At 49.0% G+C, this 20,126-nt stretch overlaps 1 protein-coding gene and 1 non-coding gene across 10 annotated transcripts in view; one reads left to right on the top strand and one right to left on the bottom strand.

Annotated features, from left to right (window-relative positions):
- Positions 1 to 20,126, top strand: part of AKAP13 (A-kinase anchoring protein 13) — a 326,203-nt gene that overhangs the window by 240,463 nt on the left and 65,614 nt on the right. For 6 of the 9 annotated variants that reach the window (XM_062204920.1, XM_062204922.1, XM_062204921.1 and 3 more), the window contains 3 exons: positions 2,142 to 2,207; positions 3,977 to 4,169; positions 6,717 to 6,825. In XM_062204920.1, coding sequence (XP_062060904.1) covers positions 2,142 to 2,207; positions 3,977 to 4,169; positions 6,717 to 6,825 — 368 coding nt within the window. The remainder of the gene's footprint in view (positions 1 to 2,141; positions 2,208 to 3,976; positions 4,170 to 6,716; positions 6,826 to 20,126) is intronic. The other 3 variants (XM_062204924.1, XM_062204923.1, XM_062204927.1) reach the window with 1 other exon arrangement.
- Positions 4,575 to 4,681, bottom strand: LOC133770651 (U6 spliceosomal RNA). Its single transcript, XR_009867361.1, has one exon. It is a non-coding gene; the product is annotated as a U6 spliceosomal RNA (small nuclear RNA).

Here is a 20,126-nt window from a genome sequence, read left to right as displayed (position 1 = left end):
GTCCAAGGCATGACCGACATAACCATCAGCAACTCCAAGGATAGTTTCATCCAGATTGAAGCCTATTTTTGTAGGAAGAACGTGAAATACAATTTTATTTTATTTATTTTATTTTTATTTTTTATTTTTTTATTTTTTATTTTTTTATTTTTTATTTTTTTGACAGGCAGAGTGGACAGTGAGAGAAAGAGACAGAAAGGTCTTCCTTTTGCCATTGGTTCACCCAGTGTCCGCTGCGGCCGGCGCACGGCGCTGATCCGATGGCAGGAGCCAGGTGCTTCTCCTGGTCTCCCATGGGGTGCAGGGCCCAAGCACTTGGGCCATCCTCCACTGCACTCCCTGGCCACAGCAGAGAGCTGGACTGGAAGAGGGGCAACCGGGACTAGAACCCGGTGTGCCAGCGCTGCAAGGCGGTGGATTAGCCTAGTGAGCCGCGGCGCCGGCCATGAAATACAATTTTAAATTTTGTAAAATTGAAACATTCCTGGTATGGAAAAGTGAGGGAGAGAAATGTTTGTTTTTGTAATCTAGGACTTCCTAAATTTCCAAACAAAGCCGGTGAACCATTAGATCTTACCTGTACTGTTAGAGGGGCTGAGAAAAGGAGGCTGCTCTCAGAGGTGCTCTTAGTGCCCCAGGACGTTTTCCCCACCCGGAGGGCAGACGCTGTGGCCCTCTGAGAGGGCTGTGGTCATCCTCACTCTCCACGCCCTGCGTGCGGTTCGTCCTGCTCTTCCGCAAGGGCAAGGGCAGTGTTTAACTGCACAGAGAGCTGGTTCTTGGGAGAGGCAGTTCGCAGTGTCTGTTCAGTTACAGATTACCGCGATCAATTTTTAAGAAGCTGGGTGTTTAGGTATATCGGACTTATTTTTTAGCATCTTGGGAATGCACTGGGGTGTTTGTGTTTGTGTTTGTGAACGCTGTTGCTCCAGGAGAGCACTGGCATTAGCCGGGTCCTGCTCACCGGTGATGTGCCTCGACCGTGTATCCCTGCTTGCTGCTGTCCCACTTACGAGCTTTGTGTTAGTCTTTCAATTGGATTTAATGCTGTTTAAATGATTTGTGAGTGACGGCTTAGAAATCTTGTGAAAGACCCTGAGAGGGGCTCTGTGCCGCACACACCGCTCTCCTGCCCCTCCCCTGGGGTTTGGTGCCAGCCCCTCCCCTATCCGCAGGGTTCAGGAGGAGCAGCGTGGTCTTCCTGTTGCCCCTGAGCTCTGTTCTCAACCCCCCTTCTGAAAACAAAGGGGACCACTCAGTGCTGGAAGGTGCAGATAGTAACAGTGGATTTTTTTGAATTAACAGCTTTTGGCTATTCAAAAACTCTGACCTGCTGCCCTTCCAGTCACCGAGCTCTAGATATTTCGGATGAGTTATCAGCCCCAGATTTTCTCTCCCCGCCGCTTGAGAACTGATACCAGTTATCGGTCATCAGGTCCGTGATCAGATGGCCTCGGATTATTTTGCGGGAAACACGGCTAGAAGCTGAAAGTTTAAAATACACATTTCCAGCTCAGTACATGGAATTCCTGAGAGAGAGAGATCCCTACATCATTATTCAGATACTGGTTTTGCCTTATCTCCTTGTGACTTGGGTTTAGAAGTGGGTGCGAGTATGAGCCCATTAGCCTGTGTGCAGGATTAATGAACTGTGTGTGCAGTTGGATTCCTAATGGAAACCTGAGGAAAGCAACTACGTTCATGAGCCCCTGAGCCTGGCTTGTTACTGTTGCCTGAAGCGCACAGTTAGAGATTCTGTGTTCAGGGCGATGTGGCCGAGGTGGCCGTGCGGAGAGGCTGGCCTCAGGGGAGCTGAAGCACTCTGAGGTCTCTGGAGGGAGCCACAGGGCTGGTGTCCTCTTGCCGAGTGGTAACCAGGAGTTCTCGGCTCGGGGGAGTCAGGTGGGACTGGTTCTCCTGCAAGGAGCTCACTTAGTCTTCTCCAAAACATTACTTAGACAGTGATGAAGCTATTTTAAGTTTCCCTGGATCTCACTGGAGCCTTTTTCTAAATTCTCAATGTTATATTCTTAAATGTTTTGATGGTTCTTTCTCTAACTGTGCCCTTTCTTTTAAAACCTAATAATGCCATCCTTGTTTCCCTCTCTCTGTTTTCATTTTTGCCTCTGTGTCATCCCCAGTATGAGCTGGTGCCCCTCTGGTGTGCAGTACTCGGCCGCCCTGAGTGCTGACTGTAATTACAGAAGGTATGGTATCCTCACCTGTCCCGCCACCTGGCAGGGGACTGTCCAGTGTGGCACCTGGGTGTTTGGCTTGGAGCTGGCTTCTGTGTGGCTGTGGTGCATATGGGTGGCCTGCTGTTGCCTCTGCTGTGGGCACTGCTGATGGGGGAGGGGTGGCACCTAGGAGTGGCAGTGCCCTGAGCGTCTGGTTTGTCTCCAGTGGCTGTAGACCTGGTGTCTTCTGCTGGCTCGTCTTTGTGGAATGGCACGCCATGTCTTTGGGGTCTGTCCCAGTTCCCAGGACGTAGGAATTCCCGTATCCTGAGGAGAACGATTGGAAAAGAAAGGCAGCTAATGAGGTGCACTGGTGTCTGCTTTGCTTCCAAAACCGTCAGTCTCCTGCCTCAGCATTCAGAGGCTCCCCGTGCGGAGCAGCTGGACTTCATGGCTCCGACACTCTCGGGGTTGAGTTTTATGTTAACATTGATCTGGTTTCCTCTGGCTTTTCAAATAACTCACAACAGAACGCTGAATCTGTTCTTTACTTAGTCTCTGCGCTTACCTGTGGTATTGAAAATAAGTTTTGGAAAGACATTTTCCTATGGTTGTGGTTCTGTTCTCGTATCTGTTCTGTTTACCCACAGTAGGAGATAGAAGCCAGTGGTTCCAGTTCAGGAGTAATTTGTGGGGATAACAGAGGCAAGCACAGGTCTTCCAGACTGGCATGGGGGAGCCCACAATGCCATTTTCCCGAAGCTCACGTAAACAAACAGTCGCAGGGTACTCTCAAATACAGTGCCAGTGAGGGAAGATATGGGCCCCTCTACTGTATCTTGAAATCTTGCTTATTTTAAAGAAATTCCCATTGCAGTTCTAACAGGTGTGAATTATTTTAATAAGCAACCCAAGGAGCATACCTCACTGATAACCTCGCTGGCCTCATGCTTACTGAAAACGCTTTTGCGTTTTGCAGACCACAAACATCTTCAGCTAAAGGGTTTCATTTAAATTCTGAACCCTGTTTGCTTTTCTTCCCTTTATCAGTATCAAGACAAAAATGTGAACACTTGGACTTGGTAGCTTTTTTCCACTTACTCTGTACGCAGCAGTGTCTGGCCAGGTGTGCCCAGAAGAAAATGCACATGGGTTCCATTTGGGTTTTGCTGGACACGTACCTGTGCAGTTACCAGGGGTCACCTAGGACGTAGCTGAGTGTAGAGTTGTGGCATCCACTTAACAGACAAAGGCACGTCACCCAGGGTGCTTTCTCAGTTACTTATGCTCTTGTTTTCTCTGTGGCATCTGATTATTTGGCATCGAAGTGTTAGGTCCTGGTGCAGTTTAATTATATCAGATCAAGGAGAAGCACACACACGAAAGATCAGACAGTGTGGTATGGTCACGTGAGAGAGAGAAAAACAGCTCAGGAAGTGGCCTGCACTGGTCATCATTGAAATGCGGTGCCCAAGGTGAGAAGGCGTTCAGTGCAGCGTGCTTCCTCAGCTCCCAGAGCTCTGGGAGGATGACGCTCTGTGTGCCGTGCCCTGGGGACAGTACTCCAGTGGCTCTGTGTGCCGTGCCCTGGGGACAGTACTCTAGTGGCTCTGTGCCGTGACCCGGGGACAGTACTCCAGTGGCTCTGTGTGCCGTGCCCTGGGGACAGTACTCCAGTGGCTCTGTGTGCCGTGCCCTGGGGACAGTACTCCAGTGGGGACACACAGCCAGCGAGGTTTTGTGCCCTTCCAGTCTAGACTCCCAAGCCGAATGAACTGATTCCCGTGCTCTGTGCTCAGTTTCAGTCTGGAAGGCTTGGCAGGAGGAGCTGCTCTGGGAAACAAGCCGTCCTTATCTCTGGAAGGAAGTCCTGCAGACAGCAAAGAGCGCAGACACCCTTCCAGCCGCGAGGAGCGGGGGGGCTCTCTGCTGTCACTCTCGGAAGAGGACCTGGAGTCTGACCCGAGAGAACACGGGGTGTTTGACCACCAGGTAAGACTGCTGATCAGGAAACAATTCATTTCCAAAGTGTGACCTTCCAAGGAACATGGAAAGCAAGACTCGTGTTGCCCATTATAAACAACAACCTGCTGCTTCATAGTCCTTACAGATTACCTTAATCCACATAATTTAAAGGTTCCATTGAAGCTAACTTTTAAGAATTAAGAAAATAGAACATTGAGTTTTTTCTTTTCTGAGGCCTTGTTTTATCACTTGTCAGTGATACAATGAGCCTTGAAATGTGTTCCCAGCCTGTTAAGTTTCCCAGTTCTCAACGCATCCCAAGGTCTCTGCTTCCTTAGAATCCAATGTCTTGCCACACGTCGTCTGGGAAATGGCTGAAGAGACTGTTTCCTGTCCCTTCCAAAGTTCTGTGGTTTTTTTTTTTTAAGATTTAGAAATGTGGAACACTTCACAAATTTGCGTGTCATCCTTGTGCAGGGCCCTTGCTGACCTTGTCTGTAGCGTTCCGGTTTTAGTGTGTGTGCTGCCGAAGCGAGCACCTCAGATTCTTGAGAACATCGCGCTCCCTGCTGTCCTCTCACCTCCTGCCACTCCGGGAAACTCCTCTTCTGGAGGTTGTGGCCTTGCCAGCCAAGCCAGTGGCATGTTCTTGGTTCTCCGCTGCTTGGGCTCTTTGTGAGTTGAGAATTTGTATTGGCTGCCTTTATCACATCCCACTTTATGCCTTGTCCTGCTTTCTGCTTTTGGGCAGGGAGACTCTGGATCAATTCCTGAGAGGATTTGGAGTTACATCTGAATTTTCCCACAGAAACCTTTCTAGTGAAATAGAAAGTGGAGCTCGTGTCTTTGACGTGAAGATGGTGGCTCTCTGTGGAATTCCAACTCCTGAGTGTATACCAGTCCCTGGCAATTGCCCGAGAAAAGTGACCGCTTAGGGCCACCTTAGCTCTGTGTGTCACGTTCCGTACCCCTCCCTTTTCTGGTTGGCCTGATATTTTTGAAAAGGTTAGCAGCGGCAGAAGGTGGTTATCGAAGCAGCTGATTTAGATGTAGTTAGCAAATGACAGAAGGAAAAATAGGAATGAGCCTGGTGACTGATCAATACAGCTTTTTTTGAGGGTAAATAAACCAGAAAATTTAAAACAAATCACATTTCTTGTGTGGGGAATCTTTCGGGAATCATTTGCAAGACCAGATAAACCTGCAGGATTGTGTTTGTGTATGGAGTTGTGGTCTTAGAGGGAATAAACCCTTTCAGATTCAGCTTAAGCCCTCCCGTGTGAGAACATCACGCCCATCTGGGCCACAGGCGTGGCTGTGAGCTGAGCAGTGTCCGACTCAGAATTCCCGGCCGTTTGCCCCGCTGCTTCCCATGTTTTGGAAGCGGACACATTGGATGAGGATAGAGAACACTCAGCGCTGTTTGTGTGATGCCTTTTTAGACTGATACTTCCAGAATTTGACAGTGAGTGACACAAATCACCACTGATAGCCTTCTGAAATGTTTAGCCTCTCTGAATGAAGCCCGCAGTGTAGTGCCTGCTCTGCTTAGCCGTCTGATCTCCCTGCAGGCTTCCCACCCTCTGCTCAGCGTTAGAGCAGCTCCTTGGCACAGTTTGTTTCTCTGGTCTGGACGAGCTGCCTGCAGCTACTTCCTGTGGAGAGCCTCTGCCTGCCTCTGAGGTCATTTTTCAGACCGCACAGCTGTATCTGAAACAGAGCAACTGTTTGCTCAGGCTCCATGGTTACACACAGACCAGGCTCTAAATAATCAGAGCCCTTGGCTCAGTTGAATCAAGTTCTTGCAAGAAATGGGTTTTCTTTGCCTCCCTTTCAACATGTGTGAGTCATAAGGAGGTAGATTTCATCCTAGAATGATAATTAAAATTGGTTTATGATTAGAATGACTCTCAGAGCAGAAGGGTGGTGCCCTCCATCTCCAGAAATGTGCTGGCGGCGCCCTGGGCCCCTGAGGTGCCGCAGCAGAACCTCCACAGGGGCTCAGACCCCGTGGCCTTGCAGTTGCTGTGAGTTCGCTGAGGGAGTGAGAGCTTCAGTCCCCTCACGTCCTTGTGGAATCTCCTGTTTACTCTTGGAAAAGGAAGTGGAAGAGACTCGGCTTCTTTGCTGATGCGCTGCTGTTTCGCTGTGGTCTCACAGCGCTTTTACCGGCGTCTCGGGTGCCAGCTGTCTACCCAGAATGACGTTCCTGACGCCCTTGCACGTCTGTATGGATGAGGGATCTTTAAATTCTCAGGGACGAGTATTGTTCCTGCATGGATATATGCAGTGCAGTCATTTGTATGTGATTATGCATTCAGCAGATACTTACTAAATGCCCACTGCATCGGAAACACGTTCAGGTCCTGTGGGCATCTGTGATCTCTGTACACGGCAAAGGCTCTCACCCTCATATGTGTGGAGGAGGCCAAGGCCTCCAACCCAAGGAGCCTCTGAGGAGCGGAGGCTGAAGCAGCGAGTGCAGCCCCGCCTGGGCTGCCCGTGAGGGTGCAGGCGTGTGCTCTCCCGGAAGCGACCGCACGCTCAGGGCCTTCTTCACTTTGTTCTTCACAGATGCGCCACAGATCCAAGCAGCAGGGGTTTAACTACTGCACGGCAGCCATTGCTTCTCCACTGACAAAGTCCGTCTCCCTGATGACAATCAGCCATTCGGGACTGGACAGTGAGTATCCTGCTTTGGAAGAAGTCCAGTATCTGACGTTGTCACCACTTTTCCTGCTGTGTGTCCCCCTTTGTACCCCATCACGTTAACCTCACCAGGTTGTCTGCGTCTCCCTCTACGGAAGGAGCTCGGGGCTGCAGCAGGGGAGGTGAGCAGGCCCTGTGCTGGGAGCCTGCCTTTTCCGGCCTGCAGGCCTCCCCAGCAGCTGAGGCCTTCCCTTCTTAGGTGGTGCCTGGTGCATACTTGTTACGGTTTTTATTTTAAAATAATTTTAGACTTGAAAAATAGTTGCAAATAGTCCTCCTGGGGAAGAAAACTAGTTGTAGATGGCAGTACAATGAGTTCTTACGTATTCTTCACCTGGTGTCCCCAGAACATCTGTTTGCATGCCTTTTTCCCCTGTATGTCATCACTCTCCTTGAAGTTTGTTTCTGAGGTGCCCAAAGAACAAATCCTCGATACCGTGCTGCTGCTTGTCTCTGCACAATTTAGTGTATATTTCCTAAAAACAGGAATACTTTTTTTATTACAGTGTAAGTCTCCAAATCAGGAAAATTAATATTGATAAAAGTTTACTGTTATCGTACAGGCCATTTTCAGGTTTGCAAATCTCTCACCCATTTTGCACCCAAGACCCAGTCCAAGAGGATGCACTGAGTTAGGTGGTCATGTCTCCGTGATCTGGCATATCCCTCGTGGAAATGCCAAGCTGGGAAGGGCCCGTTAGTTCGGCAAGTGCCGAGCGATCATTGGTAGCAGCTGAGGGTGCGTGTGCAGACTGAAGCCAGCTGGCAGGGCCGGTCATGTGGAGATACGGCGTCCTGAACTCTGGGCACTGTGAACCAAAGATTCTCAGAACCGTGCCTGACTTGGACACTGCTGCTGGCCACAGATGCTCTTTGAGAAACACGTTGTTTTTGCTTCTTGAGTGACTGCAGTGTGAAGTCCTTTCTGCCCGCGCTGCCTGGGAGGGCGTTACCTGTGCCTGTGCGGTGGTCTCTCCCCCCCTGTAGTCTGACAGCTGTGGCTGTCGCTTCACATTGTAAACACAAGTCTGTGCCTATGGTGACTTCTGCCCAAAGATGCACAGAGGCCCTCATAGCCCGGTGGCAGAAAAGCATTTCTGTTCTCATTTGTTTGTGTTTTGTTAGGATTTGGCCTTGGGCTAGCAGTTTTACTGGTATAGAATGGAAATTATAAATTGTTTCTAGTGGATTTGATGAGCCAAAAATAGGAAAGCACCCATACTGCACCAATGTCACGCGCCCTCTGTCTGCAGCCAGCAGACATGTGGCCGAGGGTGTCCTGCCCTGGCCTCAGAGTCTGCCATCACCAGCAGGGTACACCCCATGTGCCTCTTTCCTGGGAGTGAAACATTTCTTTAACTTCCCTCCTAAAAGCAAGATGGCTTCAACTGCTTGTGGTTGCTACACTAATACTATAAATAATGTGGCTGACTCCAGAAAACAGTCTCAGAGGTTCTGTCACGTGGAGCTCTTCTTCCTGCTGCTGGGAAATGTGCTTGTCGGCTCACTGAGGGACCTGACGCCATTGGGAGGCTGCTGTCAGAGGAGAGCCTGGCCTTCGGGCAGCACTTCCTGCCTGCGTTCTGAGTCAGTGCGTGCTGGGATTGGCAGAACACCCAGCTGTAATGTCACTGTTTCCCCAGAGCTCCTCCCCCACACAAGCCCTGTGCCCCATGCCCGGAGTCCCCTGCAGTTCATTGGTTTCCAAGCTGTGTTTCTTATTCTCTAGAAACACGGTAAGTCCTGTTGGAAATGTTAAAATTCTGTGTGGTGTGCCTGCCCTAGACTGAAGGTCTTCCTGGCTGAAAGTGTCCTCGCTAAAGGCCTGGTGCGCTCAGATTCCCCGTGGGGTTTTGTTGTAAGCAGACATTGTGGCCACGTGACTGAGCTCATTACAAAAACTGCCTGAAGCTCTTCAGCTGTGAAATGGGGGTGATGGTGTAATGTGCTGAAACGTGACTTCATTCAAGTTCTTTGTTTCCTGTCGTGTCATTAGTGTGTTTGGTTATCCTGGTGGAGTGCTGCGTCCACAACTGCCAGAAGCTGCCCGGCTTTGTTGTTCAGACCGGAGTGGAAGCAGGGCCACAGGAGCCGCAGCATTGGCCCTTGTTGTCTTGGAGGTGGCCGCAACTTCCAGTCCTTTGGTCGAGGAACCGAATGCTTCCAAAGTGTACCCTTACCCCTCTGCTCTCCAGCTTTCCCCGTGAGCGCCGTCTAGAGAGAGGATGAGCAGCTTTGAGCCACTGTCACAGCTGACAGTGACGTTGGCAGGCGTTTCTAAAAACTCAGCGCGCTGAGCTGTCATGTGCTAGATCCGCACAGCAGTCCGATGGCGTTATTTCCCGGCTGAGTGTTTACAAATCCACTGCTGTCAGGAAGTACTGAGTACCGGAGGGGGCGGGGTATTTCTGTAACATTTTCTGGATTGGAAAGTTGACAGGCAGCAGCTGATTTGGGAGCCACAAAGGGTGGGAAATCTGTGACAGCCCTGTGCGTCTTGCCTGCCCACTTCTTACGGAATCCACGTAGTGGAGGACACTGGCTCTGTCAGGAGGCACAGTCTGGGAGGCCTGTCCTGATGGCAGTGAAATCCGAGAAGACCCCCTAAAATCTACACTAAAATGTGGCCTTAACGTTCCCTAGAAATGCTATCCAGGGTGCCACATGTGCTACCGGAATTTGGGGTGCCATACGATTTCACCACGGGCTTATTACTAAATCCCCGATATTCGTAAGCCCAAGAGGGTTCTTGCCTAATATTTAGAGAAGAATTCTAAATGCCGGCACAGATAAACAAGGCAGCATGGTATGTTTTAAGCTTTTATTTAGTGTAAGAAGTATCTAGGGAAGTGAAGGCTTTAGTTCAGGTAGGAGAGAGGGGAAGGTCTGGAAACTGGATTAGTGTCCATACCGCTCAGAGAGCAGGCCAGAGCCACGTGCAGCAAGCAGCTCGAGCTGCTATCCACCGCTTATCACCAGCAGCACCGCAGAGGCCGAGAGAGCTTTTGCGACACTCCCTGCCTTTTTATATATTTTCCACAGGGGAGTGGCTTGTGGCCAGGTGGGCGCTCAGGTATGGTCAGAGCCTGATGTCACATGGGGGCGTGGTGGGGTATCAGGTAGAGTGTAAGGTCACACAGAGGCATGGCGAAGGTATCAGGGCATGAAGTCACACAGGGGCGTGGCGAAGGCATGGCCTTCCAGCTCACAGATCTAACCAGTTGTAGCCTGTATGCCTGCCTGCTTCAGCAGCAGCTCCAGAAACTGTGTTCACCGTGCTTCTCCTTGGACCTCGGAGAAGACTGTGTGGGATCTTCGTCACCAGCTGATAGGATTTCAGAATCAGCGTGGTGTTTGCCTATGCAGAGTATTACCCGGTCGCAGACTGGCTCCTCGAGGCGTGCCTTCTGACACTCTTCATCGTGCACACCGGATATTACACCCGAAGACCTCTTAGCACGTTAGTGGTGGAAATATTTATAGGGGGACTTGGCCCCACCCGATGTTTTAATCTCGTATGCTTCTGAATGCCATTTCCATTTACCTCTTGGTTTTGCGTGATTGGTTGGCATAGCGAAGGCTGTTCATCAGTGACACCTGCCCTGGGGCCAGTCTCACTTGTGGCGTGAGTCTGCATGTCTCTGGTGTGTCTGGATGGTGAGGTGGCTGTGCCTGTGTTAATGTCTGATCCAGGTCCTGTCTCCCACAGGGGTAGAAATACCCAGCAGAGACTGCTGTTGGGTGCTGCTAGGAGTCGTTTTTTGGCAGTGGGGAAGAAACATTCCCACTTGAGTGTGGGCCTCCCTCCACAGAGATGCACAGCACGAGTGGGCCGCAGGGTGAAGAGAGGACTGCAGACGGCCCCTGGGGTTGGGAAGGACCGTCCAGGGTAGGAGGGTGCGAGAGTGGGAGAGCTCTGGCTGAGTGCCAGAGGAACTGGTGCAGTACTTGTACATGAGGTCCGTGGGGTGGGGGCAAAGAGACTAAAAGTATTTATTAGAATCAAGAACCTCCAGCCAGAGTGGCATGGAGGGGGGCATCCAAGAGAGGAAAACCCAAAAGGGACTGGTGGCAGTCAGCTTTAAGTATAATTTCCAAGGGAAAAAAATTTAAGGATTAGATTGGCATTCTGTTACCAGGCAGGGACAAAAACCATCAAAAGACCTCATTTACTCTTTTCCCTCCTGTCTGGCCTGCTAAGGGTGGGTAGATAAGTTGTTTTCACGATAAGCTGTGAGCTCTGGAGGAGCTCCCTTGCTATTCTAACGGTAAATTTGGAGATTCCGAAGGAAGGAAGGCAGCCTGTCAGTTCTTGCTAAAGATAAAGTTTTGGGGAAGGGGAAGGAGTAAGTATTTTACAGCCCAAATTCCACTGGGACCCCTGACCCGTCTGACTCCTCCGGAATGGAGACCCTAACACCTGTCAGTGGGAACTGGACGGTGATGGCTCTGGCTGCTTCCTGCTGAGAAGCTGCGTCTTTGGGAAGGGGAGTCAAGACAGGGCTCCAGCAGGGGGGCTTCTCCAGGAGCTGCAGCGCCAGCTTGCAGGAACTGCTTCCGTCTGAGGTTTCATGCGCAGGGCCACCTAGAATGTTTTCTTTTAAGTCCAGGGAAAATGAATCTAACAAGCAGTTTAAACTCACAGTGAAGCAGGTAGGCATACAGGTTAAAATTGATTAGGTTTGTGAGCTGGAAGACCATGCCCTCACCACGCCCCTGTGTGACATCATGCCCCTACCTGGCCACACCTGAGTGCCCACTGGCCAATCAGGTTAATTAACCACGCCCCTTTGAACGTGGATTAAACGCCTGGGACAGGGTGGGTCTGGCCCTTTCCTCCAAGGCACATGGCCTATGCTTCCAGGCCTAGATGCTCTTCCACGTGGCTGGTTCCTGGTACTTGGTATGAACCCAGATTTACCCCTCTCTCTTAGATAAAGCCCTCAGTCTCCTATACATCTTTCGCACTAAATAAAAGCTTAAAATACACCATGCTGCCTCCTTCATTTATGCCAGTGTTTAGAATTCTTCTCAATGTTAGGCAAGAACCCACTTGGGCTTATTAATATTTGGGATTTATTAATAAGCATATGGTGATATCGTGTGGCATCCCAAATTTCGATAACATAGGTGGCACCCCAGACTCGACCTCTGGGGAACTTTTTTTTTTTTTTTGGGGGGACAGGTAGCGTTATAGACAGTGAGAGAGAAAGAGAGAGAGAGGTCTTCCTTCCATTGGTTCACTCCCCAAATGGCAGCCACGGCCGCCGCTGCGCCGATCCGAAGCCAGGTGCTTCTTCCTGGTCTCCCATGCGGGTCCAGGGCCCAAGCACTTGGGCCATCCTCCACTGCCCTCCTGGGCCACAGCAGAGAGCTGGACTGGAAGAGGAGCAGCCGGGACTAGAACCTGGTGCCCATATGGGATGCTGGTGCTGCGGGCGGAGGATTAGCCAAGTGAACCCCAGCTCCATCCCCCCTGTGGGGACCTTTAAGGGGCCACATTTTGATCCATATTTTAGGAGGTCAATTCTGATATCAACAAGATCTAAAACCAAGGACAGAGTCATCATGAGAGGCCCTAAGAAAAGTGTCTACACCTTGAGCAAGTTTTTTCATTGAGAGGCAAATACAAACTGACAGAAAGGGCTTGAAAAGAATCAGGTGGGCTTAAGGCCTTGTCTGTTAGGGGGCCCAGACCTAGCTATATCTCTTCACATGTGGCACAGTATGAGGGAGGCGCCCTGTTGACTTCCATTACCTACCTGGCCTGGGAGGAGAGTTGGCTTGACGAGAAGGTAGGTACATTTCTAAAAGGAAAACATTTATTAGTTAATATACAGTTCTGCCTGCAATGTTGTTGACCCTGCTTGGCCATACCCTCGACAGCAGTTGTTACTTTGGAAGCTGTGCCAAGTGAAGGGCTTGGCTTTTCAGCTTAGAGTGGACAAGGCCTGTGGCCCTGACTTGGAGCCCTTCGACTCCAGGGCAGGTCCGTTTCCAGTGACCCAACTCTTGGCTGGCATAGCTGCCCGAGCTCTTCATAAGCTGACTTCCGCTGAAGCCCTGGCCTTCCACATCGAAAACCAATGCAGTGGACTGGCCTGTGGGTCTCCTTGAGGGCAGACTACTGTGTAAAGCAGCCATTAATTGGCCCGTCACCTATCTTTACATTGCTTCTACAGCTCAGCTTCCTCTTTCTCCTGGTTTTTGTTAATGCAAATCAGAGGAAACCTTTAAGAGACTGTAAGTCAAGGGCTGCTCCGACTCTAATCTTTGGGCTACACTAGAAATCTGTAGTCACAGGCACGTTCTGATGGTTTTCTTTGAGGTAGACAATGCCCATGAGGAAAGCTGTCAAAAATGATGACCACCTTATTTATTAAATTTTAAGTCATTGGTAAAACTCTCTCCCATTGTTTGGTTAAAAAAAAAAAAAAAACAGGTTTTGCCTGTTTACTGTGCCCATGGCAAAGTAAATCCAGCTGTGGAATCAACAATTTACGTGCTCACTTTGGCAATGCTATTATTACAGAAAAATGTCATCCATCCCTTTTATAAGGTCTGAAGATAAAATTGTACATTCTAGAGAGTTCTTCAGAATAGAATTAGCTTCCTGTCTTTAAGAGAATAGAGAGGGGCCGCCATGGCTCATTTGGTTCGCCTGCGGTGCCAGCACCCCCTGTGGGCGCGGGGTCCTAGTCCGGGTTGCTCCTCTTCCAGTCCAACTCTGCTGTGGCCTGGGATAGCAGTGGAGGATGGCCCAGGTGCTTGGGCGCCTGCACCTGCATGGGAGACCAGGAAGAAGCACCTGGCTCCTGGCTTGGGATCGGCGCATCACCGGCAGTGGCAGCCATTTGGGGAGTGAACCAATGGAAGGAAGACCTTTCTCTCTGTCTCTCTCTCTCACTGTCTGTAACTCTACCTGTCAAATAAATAAATTTAAAAAACAGAATAGGAAAATGAGGGAACAAGTTAGGCTTCCCAGATTGCTTACTGACAATAACAATATCAAATGAAAACTAGAAAACAATTTTAACTGTTAAGTAACAACTTACAAAAACATTTATCTGAAGGTCCAATGCCTTCTATAAATTTTAAGACAATAGTGTACGTATTTGGAAACATTGCTTAAATATCTAACACAAGTGTAACTTGTTTGACCAGCAAACCCAAGTGAAAAGTCAACAAATTTATAACATCTGGTACAGAAATTTAGGTCACATGAACCAAAAAGATACCTTTGATTAACTTAGTTTGAACTTATGAGCAGTATTTTATCCAAAAGCCAATTAAAACAACTCATTTCCCAGGTAGACATACAATATGTACACAATGTATCATAACACACGATAGAACAATAGAGCAACATCAGTAACAGTTTCCTAAAATTTTTAGCAGGTTTCTTATTACTGTCAACCAATTAGGATTACTCTCTGCCCTTAGTAATCTGAATTAACCATACTTATACAAAACTGTGGATGACAAAGGCTTTAAATAGCCATTTTTAAAATCATGAACTCATTAATCAAAAAGAATAGGCACTTGCTTATTCCACGCAGTATTTTTGAAAGCACCTGTAGGATTTTATCAAACATTTAACCTTTTTAGGCCTCTGGGCCTTTTTCATTAAGCTAATCATTATGTCTTGATAACAACACAAGATCATTAGAATTTTGGACATTTGTATCAGTAGTATTTTACATTATCATTTAAATAGGATCCCTTACATCATGAAGTAATATAGACCAAATTTGTTCATTGATACAAAGTGATTACTCAAATTCTTGAAAATAAGCACATATTTGAATAACCCATAGCTCTTAATAAAAAAAACTCAACTGTTTTATTTTTAAACAATTAGGATTTAACAGAGACATTAAGAGAATACAGTAGATAACTTCAACAGAATCTGTCTTTGGTCATCTCAAGAATTGTAAATAAAACTTAAGTTAGTTAGCACTTGGAATTAACCCATAACTTGGAATAATTTTAACAGAAACTAGGGAAGAGAAAATAGCTTACTGGGGCTAGTTAAAAGACTGACAGAGTCACCAATTAAAACTATTAAAAGGAAATGCTGTAGTTTAAAAAAAAAAAAAACACAGATTTTTATCAGTTTCAGAATATTTGCTAACATATATAAATTGCAGAACCCTCATTGCTTTAACAGAGGACCGGTTTCTAATTCTGTGACTTCCACGCCCTCTTACCCTCTTCAGCTTACTTGAAATGTCCTATTGTTTCCATTGCAGTCTGGAGTAAACTAACGAGTAATTCTGACAAGCCGCGTCCTTTCTTCTCTGAAGCTTCCTTACCAAGAACACTCTTTCCATCCTAACCTTCCTTGATTTACATTTTGTTAAAATCTCCAGATCAAGACAATATTTTAAATAAGGAAACACATCCAATTTCAGCCTTAGTTAGGTGTTCACCTCAGGTGGTGGTGAACTGTTTTCATATGGATAGTTTATGAAAACATATTTGTTAAACAAACGCAAATAGCTTCCCCATAGCATATAAGGAGCTAAGAGTACCAAAGTTTACGTTTAGACAGATTTATCTCATTTGCTTTTCCCTATTTACGTTTAGCGATTACACCTAGATGACTGAAGATGTTGATATTATACCATACCTCTATCTGAATTAAGGTCAAAGTTAAATTTATATCAAATTATATTTACCAAAGACATCATTTTAGATTCTGATTGAACTTGAGACTGGGTTTCCTTTTACTCAAAGAAAAAACCCCTTAGGCCATTGGTACCTAGTCCGCAGTCAGCTGCTGGACTGCCTCTGAAGCAGAGGCCAGCAGCAGTGAGATGGGTCTCAGGGTCACTGTGGGCTAGGGACCATGTGCCAGAGGCCAGCAGCAGTGAGATGGGTCTCAGGGTCACTGTGGGCTAGGGACCATGTGCCAGAGGTCAGCAGCAGTGAGATGGGTCTCAGGGTCACTGTGCGCTAGGGACCATGTGCCAGGACAGGAAGTCCACTAGAGCTTGCTCACCATTGTTCGGTTTTAATGGGAGAGGGCATCCACCAGAGCAGGTGGGCACCCCTCCAGAGATTCCTAAGGAGAATCTGAGGGGTGGTAGAAGAGGGCAGTTAGTACAAGGAGGCTCCTGTAAGAGCCCATGAAGGGGCATGGTAGAGAAAAACTGGAGGCCCTGCAAAGAGACAATAACCTTATACTCCAGAAGCAAAAGCCACTGCTGGAAGTGTCCAGTAGTGAGGCTGTCGCTCAAACCAGTCTCAGGGATGAGGAGTCAGGTCAGGAGGTATTTCAAGAAGTCATCATGTGAGGCCAGCGCCGTGGCTCAACAGGCTAATCCTCCGCCTTGCAGCGCCGGCACACCGGGTTCTAGTCCCGGTCGGGGCACCGGATTCTGTCCCGGTTGCCCCTCTTCCAGGCCAGCTCTCTGCTGTGGCCCGGGAGTGCAGTGGAGGATGGCCCAAGTGCTTGGGCCCTGCACCCCCTGGGAGACCAGGAGAAGCACCTGGCTCCTGCCATCAGATCAGCGCGCCAGCCACGGTGGGCATTGGAGGGTGAACCAACGGCAAAGGAAGACCTTTCTCTCTGTCTCTCTCCCACTGTCCACTCTGCCTGTCCAAAATAAACAAGTCATCATGTGGATTCATCCATATGCAGTCAGTACCATCTGGAGTTGCCGGCCATGCTTGCCTAGAACCCCGGCGAAGGTAACAGTGGGGCAGTGGTCACCTGAGGACAGAGCTCCTCCGCTGGGTGAACGTCTCCGTCCCAGCAGTAACAGAACCCTGGTGGCTCCCTGAATAGACCGGGGCTCTGTGACCCGGAGAAGAATGTAATGCCCATGGGAGCACGTGCTGGGTGACAGAGGCGAGAGGCCTGGTAGGAGGCAGAGTTCTGAGAAGGGACTCAGAGTGGAGGGGCCGGCACTTCTCACAGCTCACTCACGCTACCTTCTCCACCCTCTGCTAGTAAGCAGGCCAGGTGGGGGTGCACTTTTCTGTAAGCTCCAGGATCAAAGAGAGAAAGTAGACGGTTTGCCTCCTGGCTGGAGAGCATCAATACAGAGGGTACTGCAGGTCTCATGGCTCCTGAGTGTGAGTCGTCTCTCTAAACTGTTTCGCTTCCTGTGGCGTCCAGACGTCCAGACGTGCACTGAAGACCACAGGGAAGGGAGGAAGGTGAGGGTGGGGTTAGCACGTGTCACCCACTCGCTCAGCCTTCCACGCCTGTAGCCTAGGGTCTATACTTGTCAGAAGAGTGCACGCAGGGTGGTGTGCTGGCCTGGGCCTCTGCCCGGCCAGACGGTCAGGTATGTACTGTAGCTTGTTCTTACACATATTCCCTTTTCCTTACGTGCGCCCAGATCCCCGATGCAACAGCTGCATCATGGGGAGGCAGACGCTTTGATTGACAAGTAGGATACACTCAGTGGGGGAAGGGGTAACAGCTAGTGACTTCCAGCCCACAGACCTTACTAGCTGCCTGCCTATTCCATCCTCTCCCCCGCCCGCAGTTCAGCCTTTAATCTTCAGGGGGTGCTGAGGAGTGAAGCTCTGTCTTGTGTGCTTACTTCCTGCTGACCAGGGTCCTGAACCTTGCCCGCCCTGGCTTTGGAAACCCCACCTGTCTCATCTGGCGGATCCTCTCACGAGCTGGAGGGCTGTCTTCAGTTAATTCCAGAGACTGTGACCCCGCGTGGTCGTCGTGATTCTGAGAAGTTGTCGAGTTCTGAAACACACACGTTTTTCTAACAGAATGTGCATAATTGGAAAAAGATAAATTGCTGGTGGAATCCCCTTTAAGAAAGGAAAAGTGCATCCTGTTGGTTCCCAAGTAGCAGACACTGGTAGATTCTCTCTGCACAGTAGCCTGGGCATACAGATTTAGAAGATATTCTCCAGTGGTAGGTGCAGCATTCTGTGAACCACTGGTAACGCTCTTCCCTTCCACCACACTGTGCTAAGCTGGCCGGTTGTCCAGGGCTGCCTTAGAAGTACCTACTTCAGTGCTTGCTGTAAAAGTGGGCCTGAGGTGTGGGCTAGGTTGCCCCACATGATAGAGAGATTTTAAAAAATGGCTGCCTGCAGTATAGCAGGGTCTTCTCTCATGATGATAGAACTAGAAGGACTCACTAAGGAGTCTCCTTGCCAGTTGCAGCTTCCTGAGAGAATCAGGAGAAGAGGTGGGTAAAACATGACTGCCGCAAAGTGCAGCAGCTTTGGGAAGACAAAGGCAAAGACTTTGCTTACTGATTTGTGAAGAGATATTTGATGTCTTCATTATTGGTTCACAAAAGTACTCAGACGGATCCTCTACATGTGCCTGTCCAGACTCAAGTGGTAAAAGTTTAATTCTTGACAGATGTGCCCGTCCTGGACTGCCTTCCAAGTTGCTGCAGTAGGAGTGCTTCCATAAGGCATTTCAGATGAACTAAACTTTAGTGCTCCTTGGCTGCCCTTCTCTTCCTGAGGAGGGCGGTAGTCAACAGTTTGTGCCATGTTTTTGAGGTCTCTTGGCTAAGCTTAGCCAGAATTTTCTCAAGATTACCATTGGCCTTTTCAACTGTACCTGATGACTTGAGAGTCCCCCGGGCATGGAGTTGATGAGATCCCTAGCGCAGTGGCTATCTGCCGAGTCACTTCAGACTCAAGTGTCACTCTGGACTGACACTCTTGGAAGGCCAAAGTGAGGACTTACTTGTTGTAACAGTAATTTGAACACTTCTTGTGCCTTTTTTGTTCAGGTTGGTCAAGTTTCTGTCCCTCCTGGAAAAGTATCAATGAAGACTGGTAGGTGTCTGTAACGATTTGCTGAAGGCATGCTAGTGACGTCCATTTACCAGGCCTCATCTGGATACGTTCTCCTTTGACGGGAGTGAGCGAAGGAGGTGGCCGATGTGACCAGCAGGGTTATTTTGCAAACGGAACGAGTCACTTCCCCGTGACAGGATGTGGTCCTTTCCCTCCAAATACCTGAGAAACGATTTGCTTCAGGGCTCCTTTTCCCAGATGGGTAGAGTCATGTCTTCCTTAGTAATTTTCCATTGAGAAACCACTGGGAGCGTGACCGTATGGTCTAACGTCCACCACCCGTTGGCATCTTCAGTGTAACCCCGTGGAGCCTGTTCTGTGTCGGGCTCAGCGTGCTAGGATTTTAGTTACCATTGCAGGCTGAGGTATTAAAGCCATTTCTAGAATCCCCTGTACAGCAGCTCTTTTTGCCAAGTCATCTGCTAATGCATTTCCTTTGCTAACTTGGCTGTTTTTTCCTGATGGCCCCTGCAGTGAGTGACAGCCGCTTCCCGAGGCTCCAGCACTGCCTGAAGGAGAGTTCATACTTCTTGTCCACATTTAGTGGGAAGGTTCTTTGCAGTCCATAGGCCTCTTTCTTTGTAAATTGCCACATGGGCATGTAACACATGGGAAGTATTTTTGGAGTCTGTGTTAAAATGAACTCTGGTCTTTTCCTAATTCTAAGGCTCTAGTCAAAGCAGTAGGTTCAGCCTTTTGAGCTGACATGTTGGATGGCAGTGCTGGAGCTTCTGTCACCTGAGTAAGGTCCGTCATGGCGTGGCCTCCCTGACTTAGTAAGCCCTGGACATCGGGGTTCCCAGAGGCTCATCTTCATCGGCTGTGCCTGCTAGAATCGCCACCCAGCAGTGAGTCCTGCAGTGCTTGCCGCCGGCAGTGGAGCACGCGGCTGACTCGAGCTTTCCCCTAGTTGAGTCTCACAGAAGAGCCTGATACTTGATCATAGCCTCTCATCCCCAGGACTCCTTGCTCCCGGGGTGGAGTTTGAACGTCCAGTAGCTGACCCAAAGTCAGCTTGGTGGTTTCCTCAACCAAGGGTGCCATAGTAGCAAACACCCTTAAACCTCCAGGCCCTGCTACAGCCACCGAATCTAGCTGGTTAGAAAAGTATGCCACGGATCGTGTTAGGAGGTCCAGCTTCTAAGTCAGTACTCCTAGCGCCACCTCGGTTTCCCTGCTACGAACAACAAAGGACTTGTCCCAGTTACCGTGCTGGGGCTTCTGTTAAGAGCCCTTTCATCCTTGGAAGACTCCGTTCTGCTCCTGTCCAGGAGATTGCATCTGGGTTAAAGCGTTACATAAAAGTCTGGCTGTCAGAGTCCTGGAACCTCATGTTCTACAGAACACTGCCATTCCCAGGAATGTACTCAGCTGTTCGCCTTGTGGCCCTGTACATAATATAGCCTCCTTTCTCTTTTGTGAAAGAGCATTGCTTTTCTGGGGTCTGAATATACTCAAGTAGTATACCTCTTATAT

This window comes from Lepus europaeus, chromosome 11, assembly GCF_033115175.1.
Source record: "Lepus europaeus isolate LE1 chromosome 11, mLepTim1.pri, whole genome shotgun sequence".
NCBI classification, from domain to species: Eukaryota; Metazoa; Chordata; class Mammalia; order Lagomorpha; family Leporidae; genus Lepus; species Lepus europaeus.
Note: the sequence above shows the minus strand (reverse complement) of the source record. Positions and strands in the feature narration are given on the sequence as shown.